The 19907-nt window shown below is 41.6% G+C and overlaps 2 protein-coding genes across 7 annotated transcripts in view; one reads left to right on the top strand and one right to left on the bottom strand.

Moving 5' to 3' along the window:
- Nucleotides 1-19907, top strand: part of macrod2 (mono-ADP ribosylhydrolase 2) — a 1460169-nt gene that overhangs the window by 191714 nt on the left and 1248548 nt on the right. The window lies entirely within an intron of this gene.
- The window catches only part of flrt3 (fibronectin leucine rich transmembrane 3), a 31316-nt gene continuing 26585 nt past the window's right edge, over nucleotides 15177-19907 (bottom strand). For 2 of the 3 annotated variants that reach the window (XM_070889815.1, XM_070889816.1), the window contains 3 exons: nucleotides 18806-19644; nucleotides 18126-18224; nucleotides 15177-17940 (listed from right to left, as the gene is read on the bottom strand). In XM_070889815.1, coding sequence (XP_070745916.1) covers nucleotides 15937-17925 — 1989 coding nt within the window. In that variant the 5' untranslated portion in view covers nucleotides 17926-17940; nucleotides 18126-18224; nucleotides 18806-19644 and the 3' untranslated portion in view covers nucleotides 15177-15936. The remainder of the gene's footprint in view (nucleotides 17941-18125; nucleotides 18225-18805; nucleotides 19645-19907) is intronic. The other variant, XM_070889814.1, reaches the window with a different exon arrangement.

Genomic DNA, 19907 nt, shown 5'->3' with positions numbered 1-19907 from the left:
TTTAAATTCTGTGGATCCATTTATTGAGCCTACACATTTTATTTACCATTTTAAGGCAGCTGCCTTTTTGCAATCTCAAAATATACTGCCGGGAATTTCAATAGCAGACTTAACTGATTTCTAAGAACACTTAATGTTTGCATAATTCAAAATTTTGTATACTGGTATATAAATTATTAATGGCTGCATCCACCAGCCACAGGGATTTATTATCTGCATTTGGAGTCAATGCACGTGGGGCATTTATTTTTCTGTTCAACTGCACCTGCCAGAACTCACTTAAAATATGTAAGCATCTGTGACATTCATTATTTTCTGAGGCTTTATTTTTGAATCACCACATTCATGGCAACATACTGGAATGGTTTAGGATCATGTGGATAGGCTCCTAGTGGGCCAGTGAGACAAAAATTGATGTCCTTTTGCCTCCAGTACTTAGATTTGAATCCAGCCGTATCTCTTTCATGCTCTCTCATACGAAACAATGATCGGATTTTTTCCTAAAGCTGCATCTTTTTAAAAAAATGTGTAGATTCACGGGTTGTGGGCGTCACTGGCAAGGCTGGCATTTATTCCCCATCCCTAATTGCCCTTGAGAAGGTGCTGGTGAGCCGCCGCCTTTAATCGCTGTAGCCCATGAGGTGAAGGTACTCCCACAGTACTGTTGGGTAGAGAGTTCCAGGATTTTGACCCAGCGACGATGAAGGAACAGCAATACATTTCCAAGTCAGCATGCTGTACGACTTGGAGAGGAACTTGCAGGTGACGATGTTCCCATGCACCAGCTGCCCATGACCTTCTAGGTGGTAGAGCTCACAGGTTTTTCAACAACAGGTTACACTGCGGGATTGTTTCACGGGGACAGAGGGTGCAGCTGTAAATTCTTCCTGCTTTTGTTTCCTTCAAATGGATCTAACAGGATCTGTGCGTGCGTGTGCACAGTTTTACAAATCGTCAAGTAAGTTTGTCCACCTACTTGATAATTTAGGCCTGGTATACTGTACTTGTGCAGTCAGTGCCAATATTGCAGTTGCTTTCCCTCACGCTGGTCTGCAAGTGTATTGTCGCTTGGTCATTGCTGGCCTAATCTTCACTGGATTAACCATAACAAGATCACTCCTACATAGAGTTGCAAACTCTGGAGGTCCAATTGCATGATGCTCGATCACGTCGAATTTGATAACATGACACCTACCCGCAGTTTTCAAATGTTATTGTATTTAACAGCCTGCGCACCTCCAATTCTGGCCTCTTGCGTGCCCCACCATTGGCGGCCTTGCTTTCAGCTACCTAGCCCTAAGCTCTGGAATTCCCTCCTTGAACACCACTGTCTCTCTACCTTTCACTCGTCCTTTTAAGACGTTCCTTAAAACCTACCTTTTCGACCAAGCCTTTAGTCACCTGACCGAATATCTCCTCGTGATTCAGTATCAAATTTTGTTTTATAATTGGTCCCATGAAGCGCCTCGGGATGTTTTACTAACCTTAAAGGTGCTATATAAATACCTGTTGTTGTCTGTAAAATAAAGTAACAGAATGATTCCTAAGATTCTCAGACCCGTTTATAAGAGTGATTAGAATCACTGAAGCAGACCCAAAACTTGTAACCATGCTGTTAAAATGCAACCTTTTGCTTTCTTCTGTGTCACCATTCTGTTTTGTGTTCTTTGGGGGGGCGGGGAGGGGTAAGGCGGCAGAAGCATCCATCTTGTCTGCTCTCTTCAAACAAATGAAAATGCAGTGGAGGTACAGGAGGCAATAAAGTGCCTGCAAATAAGAACACATGGGTTTCAGCATGTCTGACTGGAGCTCGGTTACTTGTATCTGCATAAATGGAACCATGCTCAATCAAGTACAGTATAATAGAGTACAATGTGCTTTTAGTCATAATTCAACAGTAGATGAAAGATTATTTATATTAATTTACTAACTAGAATAGGGTAGCATTTTTGAAGAGGTATTGCATACTCTCATTGAAACATATAACATTCTTAAGGGGCTTGACAGGGTAGATGCTGGGAGGATGTTTCCCTTGGCTCAAGAATTAGGGGTCACAGTCTCAGAATAAAGGATCGGCAGATGAGACATTTTTTTGTTCAAAGGGTTGTGGACCTTTGGAATTCTCTACACCAGAGAGCTGTGGATGCTCACGTGTTGAATATATTCAAGACAGATCGATAGATTTTTCGATACTAAGGGATATGGGGATAGTCCGGGAAGGTGAAGTTGAGGTCGATCAGCCATGATCTTGCTGAATGATGGAGCAGGGCCGAATGGCCTACTCCTGCTGCTATTTCTTATGTTCTTTTGGTCGACTCACTACATTTAATTTTTGTTCACGTAATATTTTCACCCTAAAATAACAAAGAATGGTGTTTGCTAAACTTCTGGAGTTCCTATTTGGCAGAATGATGATTGAACGAGCAATTTTGAAAATGTTAGAATTGCAGAATCATTGCTCGTAAATCTCCCTTGATGCATCAGCAGTCACCTTTTTCTTTGGGAACATTCTGTTGTTTCCATTGCACCCGCTGGTTGCACAGGATTACATTGGATATACGGCACAAAAACAGGCCATTCAGCCCAACCCATCTCTACTCTCTCTGTTACTTCTTCAAAATATTGAATGAGGTTGTTTAAGCAAGACTTCCCCTTTTGAAATCCATGCAGACTATTATTATATTATTATTATATTTTTGGTAGCCTAGTTGGCCGTTCATGTCTTAAATGGCGAACAGGAGTAAACGTCGGATGTTTTTATTTATAAGTATTAAAATATTATTTCATGTTCTGGATTTTAGAATGGGTATTCAATATAGCCCATGGACTTGCAAACCATTTAAATGATTTATGAGATCCTTTTGGTCTATTCACCAAGTGAAATTATTAAAATATTAGAAATTGCACAATTATGGAAAAAAACCATTGCACCATGTTAAAGAAATAAACACAACAATAGGAGAACACAAGGAGCTTGTACAAAAATGAAATACTGTGGATGTTGAAAATTTGAATTAAAAACCGGAAATGCTGGAAATTACTCAGCAGGTCAGGCAGCATCTGTGCAGAGAGAGAATCAGAGTTAACGTTTCGGGTCGATGATCTTTCATCACACCTCGTTCAACGCCCTGAAATGTCATTTCAATTTCTCTCCCTCACGGACACTGTTTTCCAGCATTTTCTGTTTTAAACTGATAATAGGAGCTTATGTTTGATTTATTTTGTATTTAAAAGAATATAGCCCTCTTTAATTCTTTTTTAAAAAGCAGTGGCAAGGATGGGCTGTTGGCTGCTGAGTGACATAACATTTTATGTTTCTCCACCTAATCTCGGAAAAGAACCAAGATGGCTTCCCAACATGGAGCCAGTCATTTCGGTGTATTTAAACAAAACAAGCTTTATTACATTTATTGAATGAAGGGATGTATTTTTCCTTAAACATGTAAGAATAAGGCTATCCAGGGTCTTATTCCTTTTAAATTTGGTTTCTTTGCAACCTTAAGCAATCTATGTATTTAATTTTTGACTCCATTGTGTTACGATCCTAATTTATTACGAGCTTTAGAGCAGGCTTCACAAATATATTATGAATAAACTGAACCATTAACTGTGATGACACATGCAATCCTTTATCTCTAGTGCCGCCTTAGTCTACCATCTCTTTGAATCTCCCTTAAGATTGTGATAGGTATCGGCTTTTTGAAGTACTGAATTTGTCCACCTCCTTTCCCCCCCCGGCCCTTATGCACCATGTAAGAATAATCACTACTGTTACAAACAGTACAATAATATCTTTGACCTGAATGCTAAATAGCAACCTATCACAGGGCAGCATTTCCCATCCTAAGAACGTAAAAATTAGGAGCAAGAGTACGCCTTACAGCCCATCGAGCCTGTTCCACCATTCTAAGATCATGGCTGATCATCTATATCAACTCTACTTTCTTGCCATATCTGTTGATTCCCGTAGTGCCCAAAAATCTATTGATCTCAGTCCTGAATATACTCAACGTCTGAGCATCCACAGCCCTCCGGGGTAGAGAATTCTCAAGATTCACAGCCATCAGAGTGAAGAAATCTCTCCTCATCTCAGTCCTAAATGGCTGACCCCTTATCCTGAGACTATGCCCCCTAGTTCTCGACTCTCCAGCCGGGGGAAACAGCCTCAGTTAGATGGTTAGGTAGATTCTACTCTCAGCAAACCAGTGGCATACTGTAACCCAATTTGTTCCGTTTCAAATAGACAGTACTTTTATATTCATCGGTAAAGCACTTTGGGCTGGCCTGAGGTTGGGAAAGGCACTAGTTCTTCCTTTTGTCTTTAATGCTGTTGATTTTCCACCAGATTTTCAGCATGCTCGTGACAAACTGTAGTGCAAAGCTGCCATGCAGGCTGAGATTGATGCAGCCACATCTCTGTCTCGACAACTTTTGAGTGCCTATTCGTCTAGTGCACCATCCCATGTGAAATTAAACTTGCAAGGCACTATTCTACAAAAACCAACAGCACCAAAACCCTGAATTCTCTTCTGAGCCACTCGGCTCAGTTACAACATTTTGATACTTTTTGTCTGATATACTTGTTGCAGTTATTTATAGTTTGGTTTTGTCATATATTTTAAAATGCTGAAGTTTGTCTGCAAGCATCCTCTTTGGAAAGTTAACTGGTTTGTCACTTAATTATAGCTTAACCAGTATTCATCTTTGGAGTTGGAAGTTGCGGTTGTTTCTCTTAGAGCAGAGAAGGTTAAGGGGAGACTTGATAGAGGGGTTCAAAATCATGAAGGGTTTTGACAGAGTAAATAAGGAGAAACTGTTTCCGGTGGCAGAATTATCGGTAACCCAGAGGACACAGATTTCAGGTGATTGGAAAAAAACCCAGAGAAACATGACTAAATGTATTTTATGCAGCAAGTTGTGATCTGGAATGTACTGCCTGAAAGGGCGGTAGTAACCATTAAAAGGGAATTGGATAAATACTTGAAGGGGAAGATTTTACAAGGCTATGGTGAAAGAGCAAGCGAGTGGGACTAATTGGACAGCTGTACCAAAGAGCTGTATCATTCTATGATTCTATATCAAAGTCTTCAATTATGCCTTAGTACTCTTGTTTTTTGAGTTGTAAAGCAGAGTGATACTGTTGAATGGTTAGCCATGAACTATATTGTGCTTTAACTGAAAGTACCATCTTCAGGATCTGTTTGCTTTGGTGGGAGGTCTTGCTCCTTTGCAGAAAAAGAAACTGCTGTGCTTGACTTACTCCTTATAGCTTTGCCAGCTCAGCACAAATAAATAACAGGCTTTATCTTCGCACATCAGCTTTGCTGTGTTGTGAGTTTTTAATAGCTGCACCAGTGTTCGCCTGTTCTGTATCACAGCATCCCATTTAGAAGTTACTACTTTGCATTTGCATTCTGACTCCTGCCTATTCTGTGTCCTGAAGGGGAAAAAAATGAATAATTAATGGAGCTAATGACACCAGGTGCGTCATTTCAGTGGGAGTCAGTGACTTGACCCCCTCCTCTCGCTGTCCGCTGTTTTTTAAAAGTTTGATGGTACAGCTGTATAGGGTTTTACTTTAAATGCACACGTCCATTTTCCATGATGGATGTAGCTGAGTGGCTCAGAAGACAATTCTGGGTTTTGGTGGTGTTGGTTTTTGTAGCACAGTGCCTTGCAAGTTTAATTTCTCATGGGACGGCGCAATAGATGAATAGCATTTCACAAGTGTTGAGAACAACTTTGAAACATAGGTTTGGCAATCTAATTACAAGTCCTTTTCACAAGAAGCAATCAATGTTAACGTGCACTTAAGTTTAAAATGCGCAGTTTATTTATTCCTGAGTCTGCATTACTGAATTCCGAAGGCTCATCAATAGATAAAATGCTGTTAGAAAATTAAGACATTCTACTCCAAGGTCAGGAAAGTATTTGCCTTAAAGCAACCCTGTGGGCAGGTGTTGCTGTTCTGATGCGTTAGCCTGCTGCCCCTATTAAATATTATGGGGCTTGTGATTCCCTCAGTTCCTCATCTCTGAGGAAACAACAGACCCAAAGGTATTTCCCCAGGAGAGGAAAAGCACCTTATTACAGTTGATTGCAGGACACCACTGGATGTGAACCTGATCACCACCAATGTGTCAACGCTCTCTGTCAGGAATGCTAAGTGTGGCAATAAGGGGATGACACCTAAAAAAAAATACATATGATAAAAATCTAATGCAAAAATTATGACATTAGCATTTTTGAATTTAAATGCATTGTTTTGGTTTTATTACTATAGTTAGAACTAAGGATTTAAAAAAATGGTAATTGAATAAATAATAGTTATTTTAGTTATTTACATGTCAAAATAAACGCGAAGGTACTGCCTAAAAGGACGGTGGAAGCAGATTCAGTAATAATTTTCCAAAGGGAATTGGATAAATTCTTGAAAGGGGAAAAATATGGGGAAAGAGCAGGGAAATGGGACTAATTGGATAGCTCATTCAAAAAGGTATGATAGGTCCAATTGTCTCACTTTGTGCTGAATCATTCTATGATTCTAACTCTGGGGAAATTTAGCAGCGTTAATTAAATTGTATGCAAGATTTTGGTTAGGAATATAATTCAGCTGTGCAATAAAAATTGATTTTTGGAATCTGACGGTGATGTTGAATAAAGTTGAAACTAATTTCAACCCTTTGTTTCAACCCTGTTTTGCTTCTCACAATCCTAGGGCACTCCCTGTTGAGGTTAAATTAAATCTTGTATCTTTTTCTCCGCATTTGATCAAAAATTTTAATGTTTCAAACTGTTTTAATTTGGGTAAATTTGTAAACGCCATCAGCCCTGGTAAAATATTAACATGCTGTGTAAGTGCACAACTCAATATGCAATTCTTAGGTTAAAGAGAGAGGTCTCATTTTGCATATTAATATTTTGTAAATCATTGACTTTCTAAGCAGCTGTTCTCTTTTCAGTGTGGGCACAATGTGTTTTTAGTTGGTTATTTTGGCTCAATGTTCAACTCATTTTCTGCTTTTGACAGCCCCACTCCTCCTGCCCCTTTCTATTAACTGTTAAAATGAGCGCTTTGATAATAGTGCATATTGGCATAAAATCGACAGTTAACTACAAAAACTCTATCCTGAGTTTTTTAATTTTTTGCCATTTTGTTCGCTGTCACTTTTCTGCCCTCCTGAAAATGAGGATAGCCTACTGGGCTAAGATTCTGTGGATGCATTGTCCCCTCCAGTCATTCACTCAAATCAGTGCTATTCATGTCCAAGGCTGGACAATGTGTGTCAGCAGGCTATTTGAGAGGGTGGTGGTGGCCGGGGGAGGGGGGGATGTGGTTGCAGGGCGAGATGGAAGTGGGGCGAGGATGGGAGAGAGGAGGATAGCAAAGTCATCCTTGCTTATGCCCTTGTCTCACGACCAGATGTGTACATTTTTAGCAGCTGTCACTGTTGGCCATCAGGAGCAGAAGCTTCATCAGGGCAGTTGTGCTGATTGCCTTGCCTAGCCCAACCCTGGGGCATTGATGCAAATTATAACACCCTTATTGCTGCCCAACTTATGATCAGTTAACTCAGCACAGACTAAGTAAATTAACCATTTTTGAAGTTTTTTTTAAATGATGGCAAATGCGAGAGAATGAAGTTGAAAGGAACTTATTTTCAGTTGTAACTCTCTTGAACGCGGACCAGGATTTCACTTATTTTGAATGGGTTGAGTTTGCACTTGTTCCAATTACCAAATCTGCTGCATTAAAAAACACGGCTTGGCTCAAGATTGCACGATAGATACAGATGAGGCAACACATTCGTCGTGTCTCAGTTTATCAGGAGGATGAAATCCTACAGCTCCCACTCGCAATTACAGTGTCCAACTCTGTTAAGTGACTGCAAAGCTTTTGGCCTCCTCCCTCATCCAGAGGTCATGCTCACCATCCACACTTCCCACACTAGTCCCATTTTAATTTTCAGCTCTCTTAACCATTTTATATTTTGAAATCAACATTCTCTTCTAGCCATTTCAAAATCGTACCTTAAAAGTGGAGGAAATCGCTTTGTTAAATCAGCCTGGATACAATGCTTCTATCACCTACATTTAGTTTCAAGTTTTTCCTGGGCTGGTGAGATGGGTGTTTCCTCTCTCTGCTGATTATCAGGGCTCAACGGGGCTTGGGTTTGGGCAGCACTGACCAAGTTTATTGTTGGTGCACGCATGCTGTCACAGACTTCCATAATTTTCTGAGAGCAGTGAATAAATAAGAACATAGGAGTAGGCCATTTAACCCCTCGAGCCTGTTCCGCCATTCGCTAAGAACATGGATCAATAGACAAAACTTCCAGAAAGATAAAACTGTGAACTTTCTCAAGGCAATCAAGTGAAACATTCACAATACCAATTTGTCTTATGCTTCTGTAGTATTCAACCTTCAAAATCAGACCAAATATGATATTCCAGGCAAGATTAGACTGTCAAGTCCCTTTTGAGTATTTAATCGTTTAACTTTATATTTACCCTTGCATAACTCTTACTGCCACTGTTGCCCTGATATTAACCATCTCTTTTATAAAGAAGTTTATTAACATAGTGTTGCTTGTTTTTGATGGGAGTCTATTCCACATGGCTAATGCTACGAGAGGGAAAATATCTAATCTCTAGTGTTAATAGAATCATAGAATAGTATAGCACAGAAGGAGGCCTTTCGGTCCATCAAGTCTAGTTGAATATTCCACGAATTTCACATTTTATTCTGACTCAAAAAGTAGAAGATACCTTTTTAGGTACAGTAGCCCTTATTCTTCAAATGAAGTCATCTTCCATACACCATATGCAAGGTTGGAATAGGGGCTGAAGGGAAATAACTTAAAGTGTCACCTTACATTGTTTTCAACTAGGAACATGCAATCTAAGGTTCACAGCTATCAACTTATTTTTATTGGAGAAAAAATTAATAATAGGCAAGATCCAGATGCTCAAAAGGTGCATAATCGTGAATAATATGGATGTAAACAGATCCGAATCTTTTAAAGAGCAATCTAGTTCGTCGCACTGCCCCCACTCTTTCTTCATATCCCTGCAATTTTTTCTTCAAGTATTTATCCAATTCCCTTTTGAAGGCCACTATTGAATCTGTATTCAGCACCCCATCAGGCAGTGCATTCCAAATCCTATCTATTTGTGTCGCAAAAAAGTTTTTCCTCATGTTGCCCCTGGTTCTTTTACCAGTCACTTTAAATGAGTGCCTTCTTGTTTGCGTGAGACCTGCCAGTTCTGTCTTTATCTTCTCCAGTAATCTGTTTACATCCATATTATTCAGGATTATTATTTTTTTTTCCCAATAAAAATAAGTTGATAGCTGTGAACCTTAGGTTGCATGTTCCTGGTTGAAAACTTCTTAAAGTGACAGACACTTTAAGTTGTTTCCCTCCTGCCCCCATCCCCCATTTTGACCTTGCATATGGTGTATGGAAGATGGCTTCATTTGAAGAATAAGGATTGCTGTACCTAAAAGGTATCTTCTACTTTATTTACAAGTCAGAATAAAATGTGAAGTTCGTGAATAATTCAACAGATCTTCAATGTATTAAGCATATGGTTTATAAAATACTGACCAGAATGCCTTGCTGCTGAAACAACAAGTTTGATATTGAAGTCCCGCTTTGCTCTCCAAAGTCTGAAAAGTCCTGAACAGGCTTAACACCAGCCGTTACTGAGCTGTGCCTCTGGTTTTTTCAATGTTGCCTGGTTCCTGGCAATTAGCAATTTAGTATGGAACTGGAGTCGGTAAAAGCATTGGATTCTAATTACTCGCATTGCTGGAGATTGTGTGACATGGTTTGATTGAATTTACTTTGACGGCTATTTGATGAGGAAGGAAGGAGAAACTTAACGTGTGTCTCTTTCTTTTAAATGTGCAAAAGGTGTAGTTTGGGTAGCACTTTGAAGCTGTGGTAATCGCAGCAGTAATGTTTCATCAATTATTATTGAATTTGAAGATTAGTACCAGCTTGAGGAAGATTTGATCTGCTGCAATCTTGTCCCAGTGACAGTGTACATATTCCATTTTGCCATTTAATAAATATAGTTAATAATGCTTAAGCTACGAAAGGTTTTAAAACATAGTTTTCATAGCTTGCAGTGCCACCAGATTGTCTGGTCTGGTGTGTAAGACTCCGTCCTGTCCATGTGACCTCTTCCATATTTCTAAATCTCAGTTAAAAGTATCTGACAAATCACAGAACAAAAGCCTTGTCCTTCTGAAAAAAAAACAATCCATCCATATACACTCTCCCTATCGCCCAGTTACAGAGCAGTATTGGCAAAATCTGGATCCAGGTTACTGCACCCAGGGCCCAAGTTTCGGCCTCAGTTGCTCCTGATTTTTTGGAGCAACTGGTGTAGAACGGAGTATCTTAGAAATTCAAATTCTCGGCATTTAGTTTGCTCCAGTTCTCGTCAGTTAGAACAGTTTCACTTTGGAACAGAATTTTTTTTTCAAAAGTGGGCGTGTCCGGCCACTTACACCTGTTCAAAGTTTCGGCAGTGAAAACTTACTCCAAACTAACTTAGAATGGAGTAAGTGAAGATTTTTCTACGCTCGAAAAAACCTTGTCTACACTTTAGAAAATCTGGCGTAGGTTACAAATCAGGCGTAGGGAATGGGAGGGGGGCGGGGGGGGGGCGGTTTAAAGGGAAGTTTACAAACATTAAACACTTCAGTTTTACAAATAGAGCCATCATCAATAATCAATGATAAAAACATCAATAAATCAACTAAAAAAAATTAATAAGAAATAATTTTTTTTTAAATCAATAAATAAAACATTTTCTACTTACCGACTGCAGCACCGGGAGCCCTCCAACAGCGTGCTGGAATGCCCCCCCCCCCCAGTGTGTCTCTGTCAGTGTCTCTATCCCTCTGTCTGTCTGTCTGTGTGTGTCTCTCACTCTCTGTCTGTCAGTGTCTGTGTTTCTGACAGTGAGGGGGAAGGGGGGGAGGGAGAGGGGGAAGGGAAGGGGGGGAGGAGGAGAAAGGGGGGAGGAAGAGGAGGGGGAGGGGAAGAGGGGAGGAGGAGGAGGAGGGGAGGGGAAGGGGGGGGGAAGGAGAAGAAGGGGGAAAGGAGAAGGGGGAGGGAGGCTGAACGGGCCGGGCCCGGCTGGGCCCAAGACTTCGGGCAGGGCCCGTCCCCAGCACCAGATTTACAGGTAGGTCGGGTCGGGTCCGGGGTCGGGAGCGCGGGTCGGGTCCGGGGGGGGGTGCAGTCGGGTCGGGGTGGGGGGGGAGTAGGAGGGAGGTCGGGTTGGTTCGGGTAGGGGGGGAGGGAGCACGGGTCGGGTCGGTTCGGTTTGGGTCGGGGTGGGGGGGCGGCAGAGGGAGGGAGGGTCGGTTCGTGTCGGGGGCGGGGGGGGGAAGGTCAGGTTGGGTCGGATTTGGTCCGGGTGCGGGGGGGGGAGGAAAGGAGAGGGAGGTCAGGTTGGGTGGGGGGGGAGAGCGGGTCCGGAGGGGGGGGGGGGGCGCGCGGGAGTTGGGTCGGGAGTGGTGGGGGGGGGGAAACGGGAGTCTGGTCGGGGTCGGGTCTGGTCCGGGGACGGCAGAGGGGAAGCAGGAGTCAGGTCGGGAGGAAGCAGGAGCTGGGCGTGGGAGGCAGCCTTATGCACGCAGCCCCAGTGAGGCCATTCGGCCAGGGCTAGGGGCTGCGTGCTTCGGGCCCCTCCCACACAGTTTTGGGCGCCTGGAGCTACTGCACATGCGCGCCCACTGTAGCGCGCATGTGCAGAGGTCCCAGCACTGTTTTCAGCGCAGGGACCTGGCTCCGCCCCCTACAGCTCGTGCTGTGCCGCGCCCGATTCGAGGACCAGCAGGGAGCCAGAGAATCTGTAATTTTTTTTTAGGCGCACTTTGTGGCGCGACAAACGGGTGTCCAGGTCGGGGCTGCGCCGTTCTAGGCGCGGCCCGAAACTTGGGCCCCCAGTCTCTGTCCAAGGTTGTGAGGATAAGGGGAGCAAATCTTTATAGACCGCATTGTGACTAAAGCTAAATGGTGATTGCTATCTGTGGTTTTGAATGACAAATGGACCATATTTTGTTCAATTTGTCTCCTGGTTTCAGTTGTTAAGCCTGTCAAATAAGGGATATGGAACCAAAGTCAGCCGGCGCGGACACGATGGGCCGAAATGGCCTCCCTCCATGCTGTAAATCTATGATTCAAAGCGGATGAATGCAGTTGAGATGCACAAAACATTTGACAACCCATTATAAATCATTGGTTCGTCCCCAGCTTCAGTTCTGTGACCAATTCTAGACACCACACTTTCGGAAGGATGTCAAGAACTTGGAGAGGGTGCAGAAGAGATTTACGCGAATGGTGCCAGGGATGGGGAACTTCAGTTATGTGGAGAGACTGGAGAAGCTGGGATTATTGTTCTTAGTGTTGTTAAGGGGAGATTTAATAGAGGTGTTGAAAATAATGATGGGTTTTAATAAGATTAAATAAGGAGAAACAGTTTCATTGGCAGCAGGGGCTGTAACCAGAGGACACAGATTTGAGGTGATTGGCAAAAGAACCAGAGGGGGAGATGAGTTATTTTATTATGCAGTGAGTTGTTAATGATATGGAATGCACTGCCTGAAAGGTAGTGGAAGCAGTTTCAATAATAACTTTCAAAAGGGAATTGGATAAATACTTAAAAGGTAAAATTTGCAGGGCAATGGGGCAAATTGGATAGCTCTTTCACATGCATGATGTGCTGTATCACTCGAACAGAAAGATTTTGTCCCACGTCCACCACGAGGTTGTAATACTTGCTGTCATGGTATGACTTGGGTCTCATTTTCATCCTCACCAATTGCATGAATATGCATTCTTTCTGAGTTTAGATTATCGGCTTGATTAAAGTGCCAAATGGCTGTGAGGAAATGAATTATTTGTACTGTGTTAAATATGAAGAGTAAATGATAACGGCTGTAAATCTTTATAGTGTTGAATCTAACTATTAAGTGGGTTATTATCTAGCGAGCCAATTGCTGCTGTGAAACCAATGGAGCAGAAATCAGACTTATGGGGGGTGTGGAGATTCAATGTCCTAATGTAGATCAGCTGTGGTTACAGGTTTAAAACTGACGAGAGTTTGCAGACCTTGTAGAGTAGGGGGTGGATGTACAACGACATAGACCCACAAAGTGTGATGATGTGATCTTGCACATGCAATGTGGCAATGAAATAAAGGAGAAAGAAAAATTAGAAAGTGGAAAAATAAGGTCAAGGGGAAAATGTAAACTGACGATTTTCATTTGCTCCCTTCCCCATTTCTTTTGGAGACAAAATGATATGATCTCGGCGCTCCTCTAATTCTGGCCTCTTGTGCATCGTCGATTTTAATCACTCACTCTACGATTGGCAGCCATACCTTCAGCTGCCTGGGCCCGAAGCTCTGGAATTCCCTCCCTAAATCTCTCCGCTTCTCTACCTCTCTCTCCTCCTTCAAGACATTCCTTAAAACCTACCTTTTTGACGAAGGATTTGATCACCTATCCTAATATCTCCTCATGTGGCTCAGTGTCAAATTTTGTTTGATAATACTCCTGTGAAGCGCCTTGGGACATTTTACTACGTTTAAGGCGCTATATAAATTCAAGTTACAGTTGATATTGTTACTCTAGCATATATATACTGTTTGTAGACCGGTGTAGAACACGAAGTACCTGCCTACCTGTATCCAGCTATATTTGAGTGATTTTATTTAGTTTGTATCTACTTGCGCACTGTTCCGAATTTAAGATAATCAGGTCGTCATTCATTTGCTATTTGTGGGACATTGCTGTATAGATTGGCTGCCATGTTTGTCTACATAACAGTGGCTGGATTTCAAAAGTAATCTATTGGTTGTTAAGCATTTGTGGCACCCTGAGGGCACAATTAAGTGCTGTTTCAATACAAGTTCTCTCTTTTTGGGCAATTTGATCTTTTTTTTGGTCTGCTCCCATGCCGACCAAACCTGTTACTCAGATGTCAAGATCAAAGGCATCGTATTTGTTCATAATAAGAAAAAGCTGAGATATTACTGTAGAGGCCAAGGCACATGCCTGAAACTCTCTTTAGATCCCTAAGTAGGGTGCTGTCAGCAGGCTTACATGGACATGGGCCTCTAGTCTTGTGTGCAGGTTTAATTCGCTTTGGTTTGATTAACCAAGTGGGTCGGGTTCCACTCAGCTCAGCTAGAATTTTACTCAGAAATGTTCCTTTGTTGGAAAATGGTAAAAATTATTCAAGCGAATTGATTTCCCTCCAGAAAAAAATATGTAAATTTGATTAACATGTGACGTGTAATGAAATTGCCTTTCTGTCTCTAATTTCCCCCAAGAGTAGAAGCAGACGTATTTCTTGTTATTTTTAGTGTTCCTTAAGAATACAAAAATGTCACTTTGCCCCAGAAGGAATGTCTGATAGATAATGTGATTCAAGAAACCTTTGTTTTGTCAACATTTAATTTCCAATATCCTGCATATAGGTGATTCAACAACTTTAAGTTACATCATAGCAATTCTTTCCTTTACGATCACATAGTCTGGTTAGCCATGTATTTGTTGGTTGTAAAGGTGATGGGGGTGATTTTAACCCTACTCGCTCAGCAGAAACCTGGCGGATGGTTAGTTAAAATCGCCCTGACTCTTACCTGTCCCAAAGCCGCCATGATCGCAACATCTGCAATTTTAACCTGCTCTCCTAAGCAGGCAGCAAGGACATGCGCCCGGAGCCAACAAGGTCCTTTTTTATCGTTACATGTTGCGGCCAGATCACATCATTGAGACTGACAGTAATTTTAACTCTGATCTGAGTGAGGTATCAATTTGGAGTTACAATTGAGCCTCATGTTTCTATGCGATTTCTTTATCAACGCGAGAGCCAGGAACAGCACTCAATACTGAAGCTGCCCTAGTGTATCTCTTAAGGGATCACTATGCACTTGAGTGTTTTGGTTTGTACTGATTGGTTGCAACCTAACTTGGGATTGTCTTAGAAGATATCCCCCGTCACCAAAGATCAAAAGTGCATCGTCTTTAAAACCTTGTGTTTAAAGGACGTTTTGTTTTTTTAAGAAATGCAAGCTAGCTTTTTGTCATTGTAGACCAGTAATGCAGCAGTCGATTTTGTTCAGTTTTATTCTGCAGAAAGACCACGTTTTTTTTCTCATTGACGAGAAAACAAAAGTTACCGAATTTTAAAATGCTGAATACAATTAACATTTGGTCAAGGCACGTACAAGACTGGCCAAAGGGCTAACAATGCACTTTGGTTTAGATTTTTAAAAGGTACCTTTTTTGTGGCAACAAAGAAATCTGTGGCTCAAACTCTAAACTTAATAGCAAGTAATGTAGACCATAAGCTGGAATGACGTGTTACAACCACTTTCATATTTCAGGTATACAGTTATTTCTGTGCAACATACTCAGGCATGAACAACATACATAGTTTTCTCCTTAAATCCTGAATTAAAATTGTCTTCACCAAGTGTACTATTCATCTGCAGGACACCTACCCTCAGTAGCTAGGAAAAGGACCTGTGCTTAAACTACAAGGTTCTCAAATAGGCTAAAAAAAAAGTCTCTGAATGTTCAATACTTGTAAGAAAACCCACTTTCACAGTTGACAAGCAATCTTCCGTCAATAGAACATGGAAATTTAAATTCTTTTAAATCCTCAAAGAAAAAATACAAATTACTAGAAGTTACTAAAATATAGAATTGCAATCGGGGGTCAGGTTTCAATACTGCACAATCAGCAATAATCACCTGGATTCCGTAACTTTTCATACAAAGTTCATTAAATATAAATTATATGGCAAATGTACAGTCATGTTTCCTCCAGTATTCCCAAATCCAGTGTTTCCAAGTAATACAGCCACTCCTGCAGTAACTTTTGTGAGTAGTTCCTGTAATTATCACGAGTGTGAGTGATCTGAATCTGGTATTCCACTGTCTCTGTAGCTTCTGTTGCTACTGCTACTTTCACTGTGGTTGTTTTTGTACAAGCTCATCCCGTTCGGTGGAAATATAGTGTGTATTACAAACTCTTCCTTTGCTGCTTGATCGCTGTTCATCGGAATCATCTGAAATGCAGTTTCTCTAATTTCCAAAATCGAGTTATCCTTCTTCGTTCCAGCCTCTGCATAGTCATCGTCCTTCCTTCTCCGCCCTCTGTTATACACACATGTCTTTGAAAAAGGGGTTCCAGTTCTGTGCACATAACAGCAAACCAGTGCAAGTAAAGCAATTACTATGACTGCCACTGCACCCCCTATGATGCCTGCCAAAGGCAGGCTTGTGTTTCTGTAAAGTTCCTTCTCCTGCTCCCTGTTAAGGGTAGTCGTAGGATTGTGCATCTTCAGAGATGCGGTCTGTGTTTCTATGCAGACTGGGGTCTCATCTAACAGATAAACATTGCTGGTTTCCATGGGAACCATACATATTCGATAGGAAGACTCTGGCTCAAGGGCTGTGAGTAAGTACTCACTTCTCTCACCGTGCACTATGGTTTCTGTAATAGATCCCAACGCAGGATTATGTCCCAACTTGAGCCAACTGAGTCTTAGTGCCGTCATAGGCAGATAAATCTTCCAAGTGATGCGAATTGTATCGATGCTCACAGATTTCAAACTGATTCGGACAGCTCTAATCCCCGGAATCGCTGTGGGATGGTAGTTTTTGTTGCGGTCTGGTTTTTTCCCAACTGGCCATTTCGTCTCGAATGAAGGCCAGTGTCCCTGGGTGGCGGAGAACTGAACCGATGTTACAGTGGCGGGCAACATGGAGGTAAAGATATTTTCTGAAGTGATATTTTTGCAGCCAAACATTGCGACTGCCAGGTCCTTAATAGCCATGCCTCTAACTTTTTCAGGTGATTGGCACATTAGTCCACGTGCATTGACGCCAGTTGGAAGTGAGCGCAGCCAGTCCCGAACCCATTTCATTTTACAGCCACAATACCAGGGGTTGTTGCGGAGTAGTAGCTGGGTCAGGTTGTTCAGATTATCAAAGATTCCCTGAGGCAAGTTGGTTAAATTATTATTAGATAAGTCCAGCCGATGTAAGTGTCTGAGATAGGAAAAGGCATTGGAGGGGATCCGATTGATGTGATTTTCTTGGAGGTGGAGCTTTTGCAGGTTGGTTATGGGTAGGTTGGGAGGAGAAGTAAGTATGTTACGCACAAGAGACAACTCTGTTAGGTTCACAAGGTTCATGAAAACCTTATCTCTTAGCCCTTGATTGGTTAGCAAGTTTCCATCTAAGACCAAACGTTTCAGGCCAGTGAGATGTCTGAGAGCATCCTCCGAAATCGTGGCAATACGGTTGTCATCCAGCCTCAGCTCTTCAATAGTGTTGGGGAGTCCTATGGGTATACTGCTGAGGTGATTCCTAGACAAAAACATTAATCTGAGATATTTACTGTCTTGAAAAGCGCCTTCTTCAATACTAACAGCAGAGACTGAATTATCATCCAAATGCAGCCGTTCCAGATAGGGTATTTTGGAAAGTGAATCCAAGGAAATCGCCCTTATATTGTTTTCCTGCAAATGGAGTTCTTTAATGTATTTTGGTACATTGGTGGGAAACTCATCCAGATTGTTGCTGTACAAGTAAATGGTTTCCACCTTCAGCAGATTCAGGAGTTCTCTTGGAATCCCAGCATTGTTAATTTGATTGTTCTGCAGGAAGAGGGTTGTGGAATCATCCGGAATTCCAGTCGGTATAGATGTCAGACCTCTGTCGTTGCAGTACACAAAACCTCCATCGCACCGACAGACCGAGGGACATGATGTCATAGCGACCGATTGTGTCATTAGTCCCAGAAATAATCCCACGCTAGCCCACACAAAGAAACTCCAGATCTTGCTGATCATGTTTACGGTCATTTTTGATCGGTAGGACATTCAGTTCTTCAAAACCTAGAAGGCAGAGAAAATATATTTTATATATAAACCGAGCCATAAAAAATGAACAGTAGCAGTCGTTAAAAATGTTTTTGAACTAAACATCCTTAAAAATGGTAGCATTTGCAAACAGTGAATTTTCATTTTAATGTCCTGTGCGCTATCATTCTGCTTTGAAATCCTTGTGAACAGACTCGTACCTTGTCTCAGTTTCTCTGGAATGGCTTCCTTCAAGCAACAGGGTTCTTGCTTATCTTCAGATCACAACTGTGGACGGTTTTGTGGTTTGTACTAGTTTCCTAAAAAAAAAAGGACCAGAGTTGTTTTTATTTTGAGCTCATCTTGAGTGCCCTCTGAGATTGGGTGTCCTCTTCACTTGTGTTGATAGTAATTTGTCTCGTGCTCGTGGTCTCACTAAGCTAAGTGTGTACTTAGAAAAATCAAGGAGGAAAATTTGATATCAGTCTTGGTCACAGAAGCTTAATGCTTCGAGGAAAGTGGCCCGCGTCAGTATTTAAAGAAAAGAACACTCTTGAGAGTCTGTCACTCCTACCTTGGAACAGAATCTGGCTTGAGTAAATATAAAGTCTGTAGTGTCCTCTTACAGCACCCTTCTCTGTGTCACACAGTTGTTTATTTCACTGGTTTTTACCATGTTATACAAGTCAGAAGGATAAAATGAGCATTTTTATTTGCCTGATAATGATTTACACAACGTTAAGAAGGAAAATATTTGTAATATTTTTGTAATCCAGACTTCAAGTGTAATCTCCTCTTCAAAATACAACTAGCATAGTTTCATCACGACAGCAGTGCAGTGCACTGTGACTGCTTACAGTTATTCCCAATCCGCGCTCGCATTTTTAAAAAGTAATCTTACCACATTTAGTGCATCCAGAATATCTTGTGCTTGCAGAACAAAAATCTTGGAATTTAACAGGTCCAGCTAGTACTTCCTTTCTCCCAGAATGATGCTCCAGTTTAGTCCCTCCAGCACAGTAGTTATTTCCTGTCGTCTTGATGTTTACACAACTGATCCTGGGTTGCATTCCAGACCACCTGACTTGTCCCCAATCTTTCAGTGAACATGCCAGCAAAGGTTTACGATTGCCAGATCAGCATATAAAAAACACCTCCGCTTGTAGAAATCCTTCAACTTCCTGTCACTCTTGGGGAAGTTATGCTTTACTTCCTTTTGAATCTTCACTTTATATCAAAAAGCTGACAAATATAGACCTCTTTTGTTGTTTTCCACACAGCTGTGGCTTGAATTAACTCCTTTGTGTATTTGGAAAGCTCTTTTCTGCAGTCTGGTCGAAAGCAGTAACGTCAAACTCCACATCGAGGGAACCATTCATGTAATTGAAGCTGAACCACTGGTGATCTGTACTGTTTGCAATGTTCCAATTGCAGGGGGTGCTGTAAATTTATAGTTGATCCTGAGTCGTGCACCATACGTGCACTCTTTGGAGGGTTAGTGTCGTAAGATATATTTTTTGTTTAAGCCCCTTTCCTCTTTTGGAAAACTTCCAATTCCTTTAAGTCAAAATTATATTCCTGGTCACTGAGGAATAAGGGGGGAGGGGAAGGGTCAGATTTTGTCAACTCTTAATTCCTCCCACCTGGAAATATTTCACTTTCAAACAAAACGCTGCAACAGATCTTTCTCCTTCGTCATTGCGGGATTTTCAGAGAATATTGCTTCTGCCGAATCTTGACCTGTGAACACAATTAGGAAAGGCAATGGGTAGCAGACTGAAAGCACAATTTTTATAGAATTTAGGCTGACATTGTTAAAGCTGAAAGCTGTACTTCAGGCATCAATTACTCTTGGCATTTAATTCTGATAGTGTCAGTGGCTGGATGAAATAGCCTGATTACTGCATTGTGAATATAATATCTTATCAATATGCCACAGTTGTGAGTGTACCGCTCATATCAAGAAATCACCTTTGGTAATTACTTGGCAGTTTTTTACTCTC

Source organism: Pristiophorus japonicus, chromosome 9 (genome assembly GCF_044704955.1).
Source record: "Pristiophorus japonicus isolate sPriJap1 chromosome 9, sPriJap1.hap1, whole genome shotgun sequence".
NCBI classification, from domain to species: domain Eukaryota; kingdom Metazoa; phylum Chordata; class Chondrichthyes; family Pristiophoridae; genus Pristiophorus; species Pristiophorus japonicus.
This window is presented reverse-complemented; position numbering and strand designations above follow the sequence as displayed.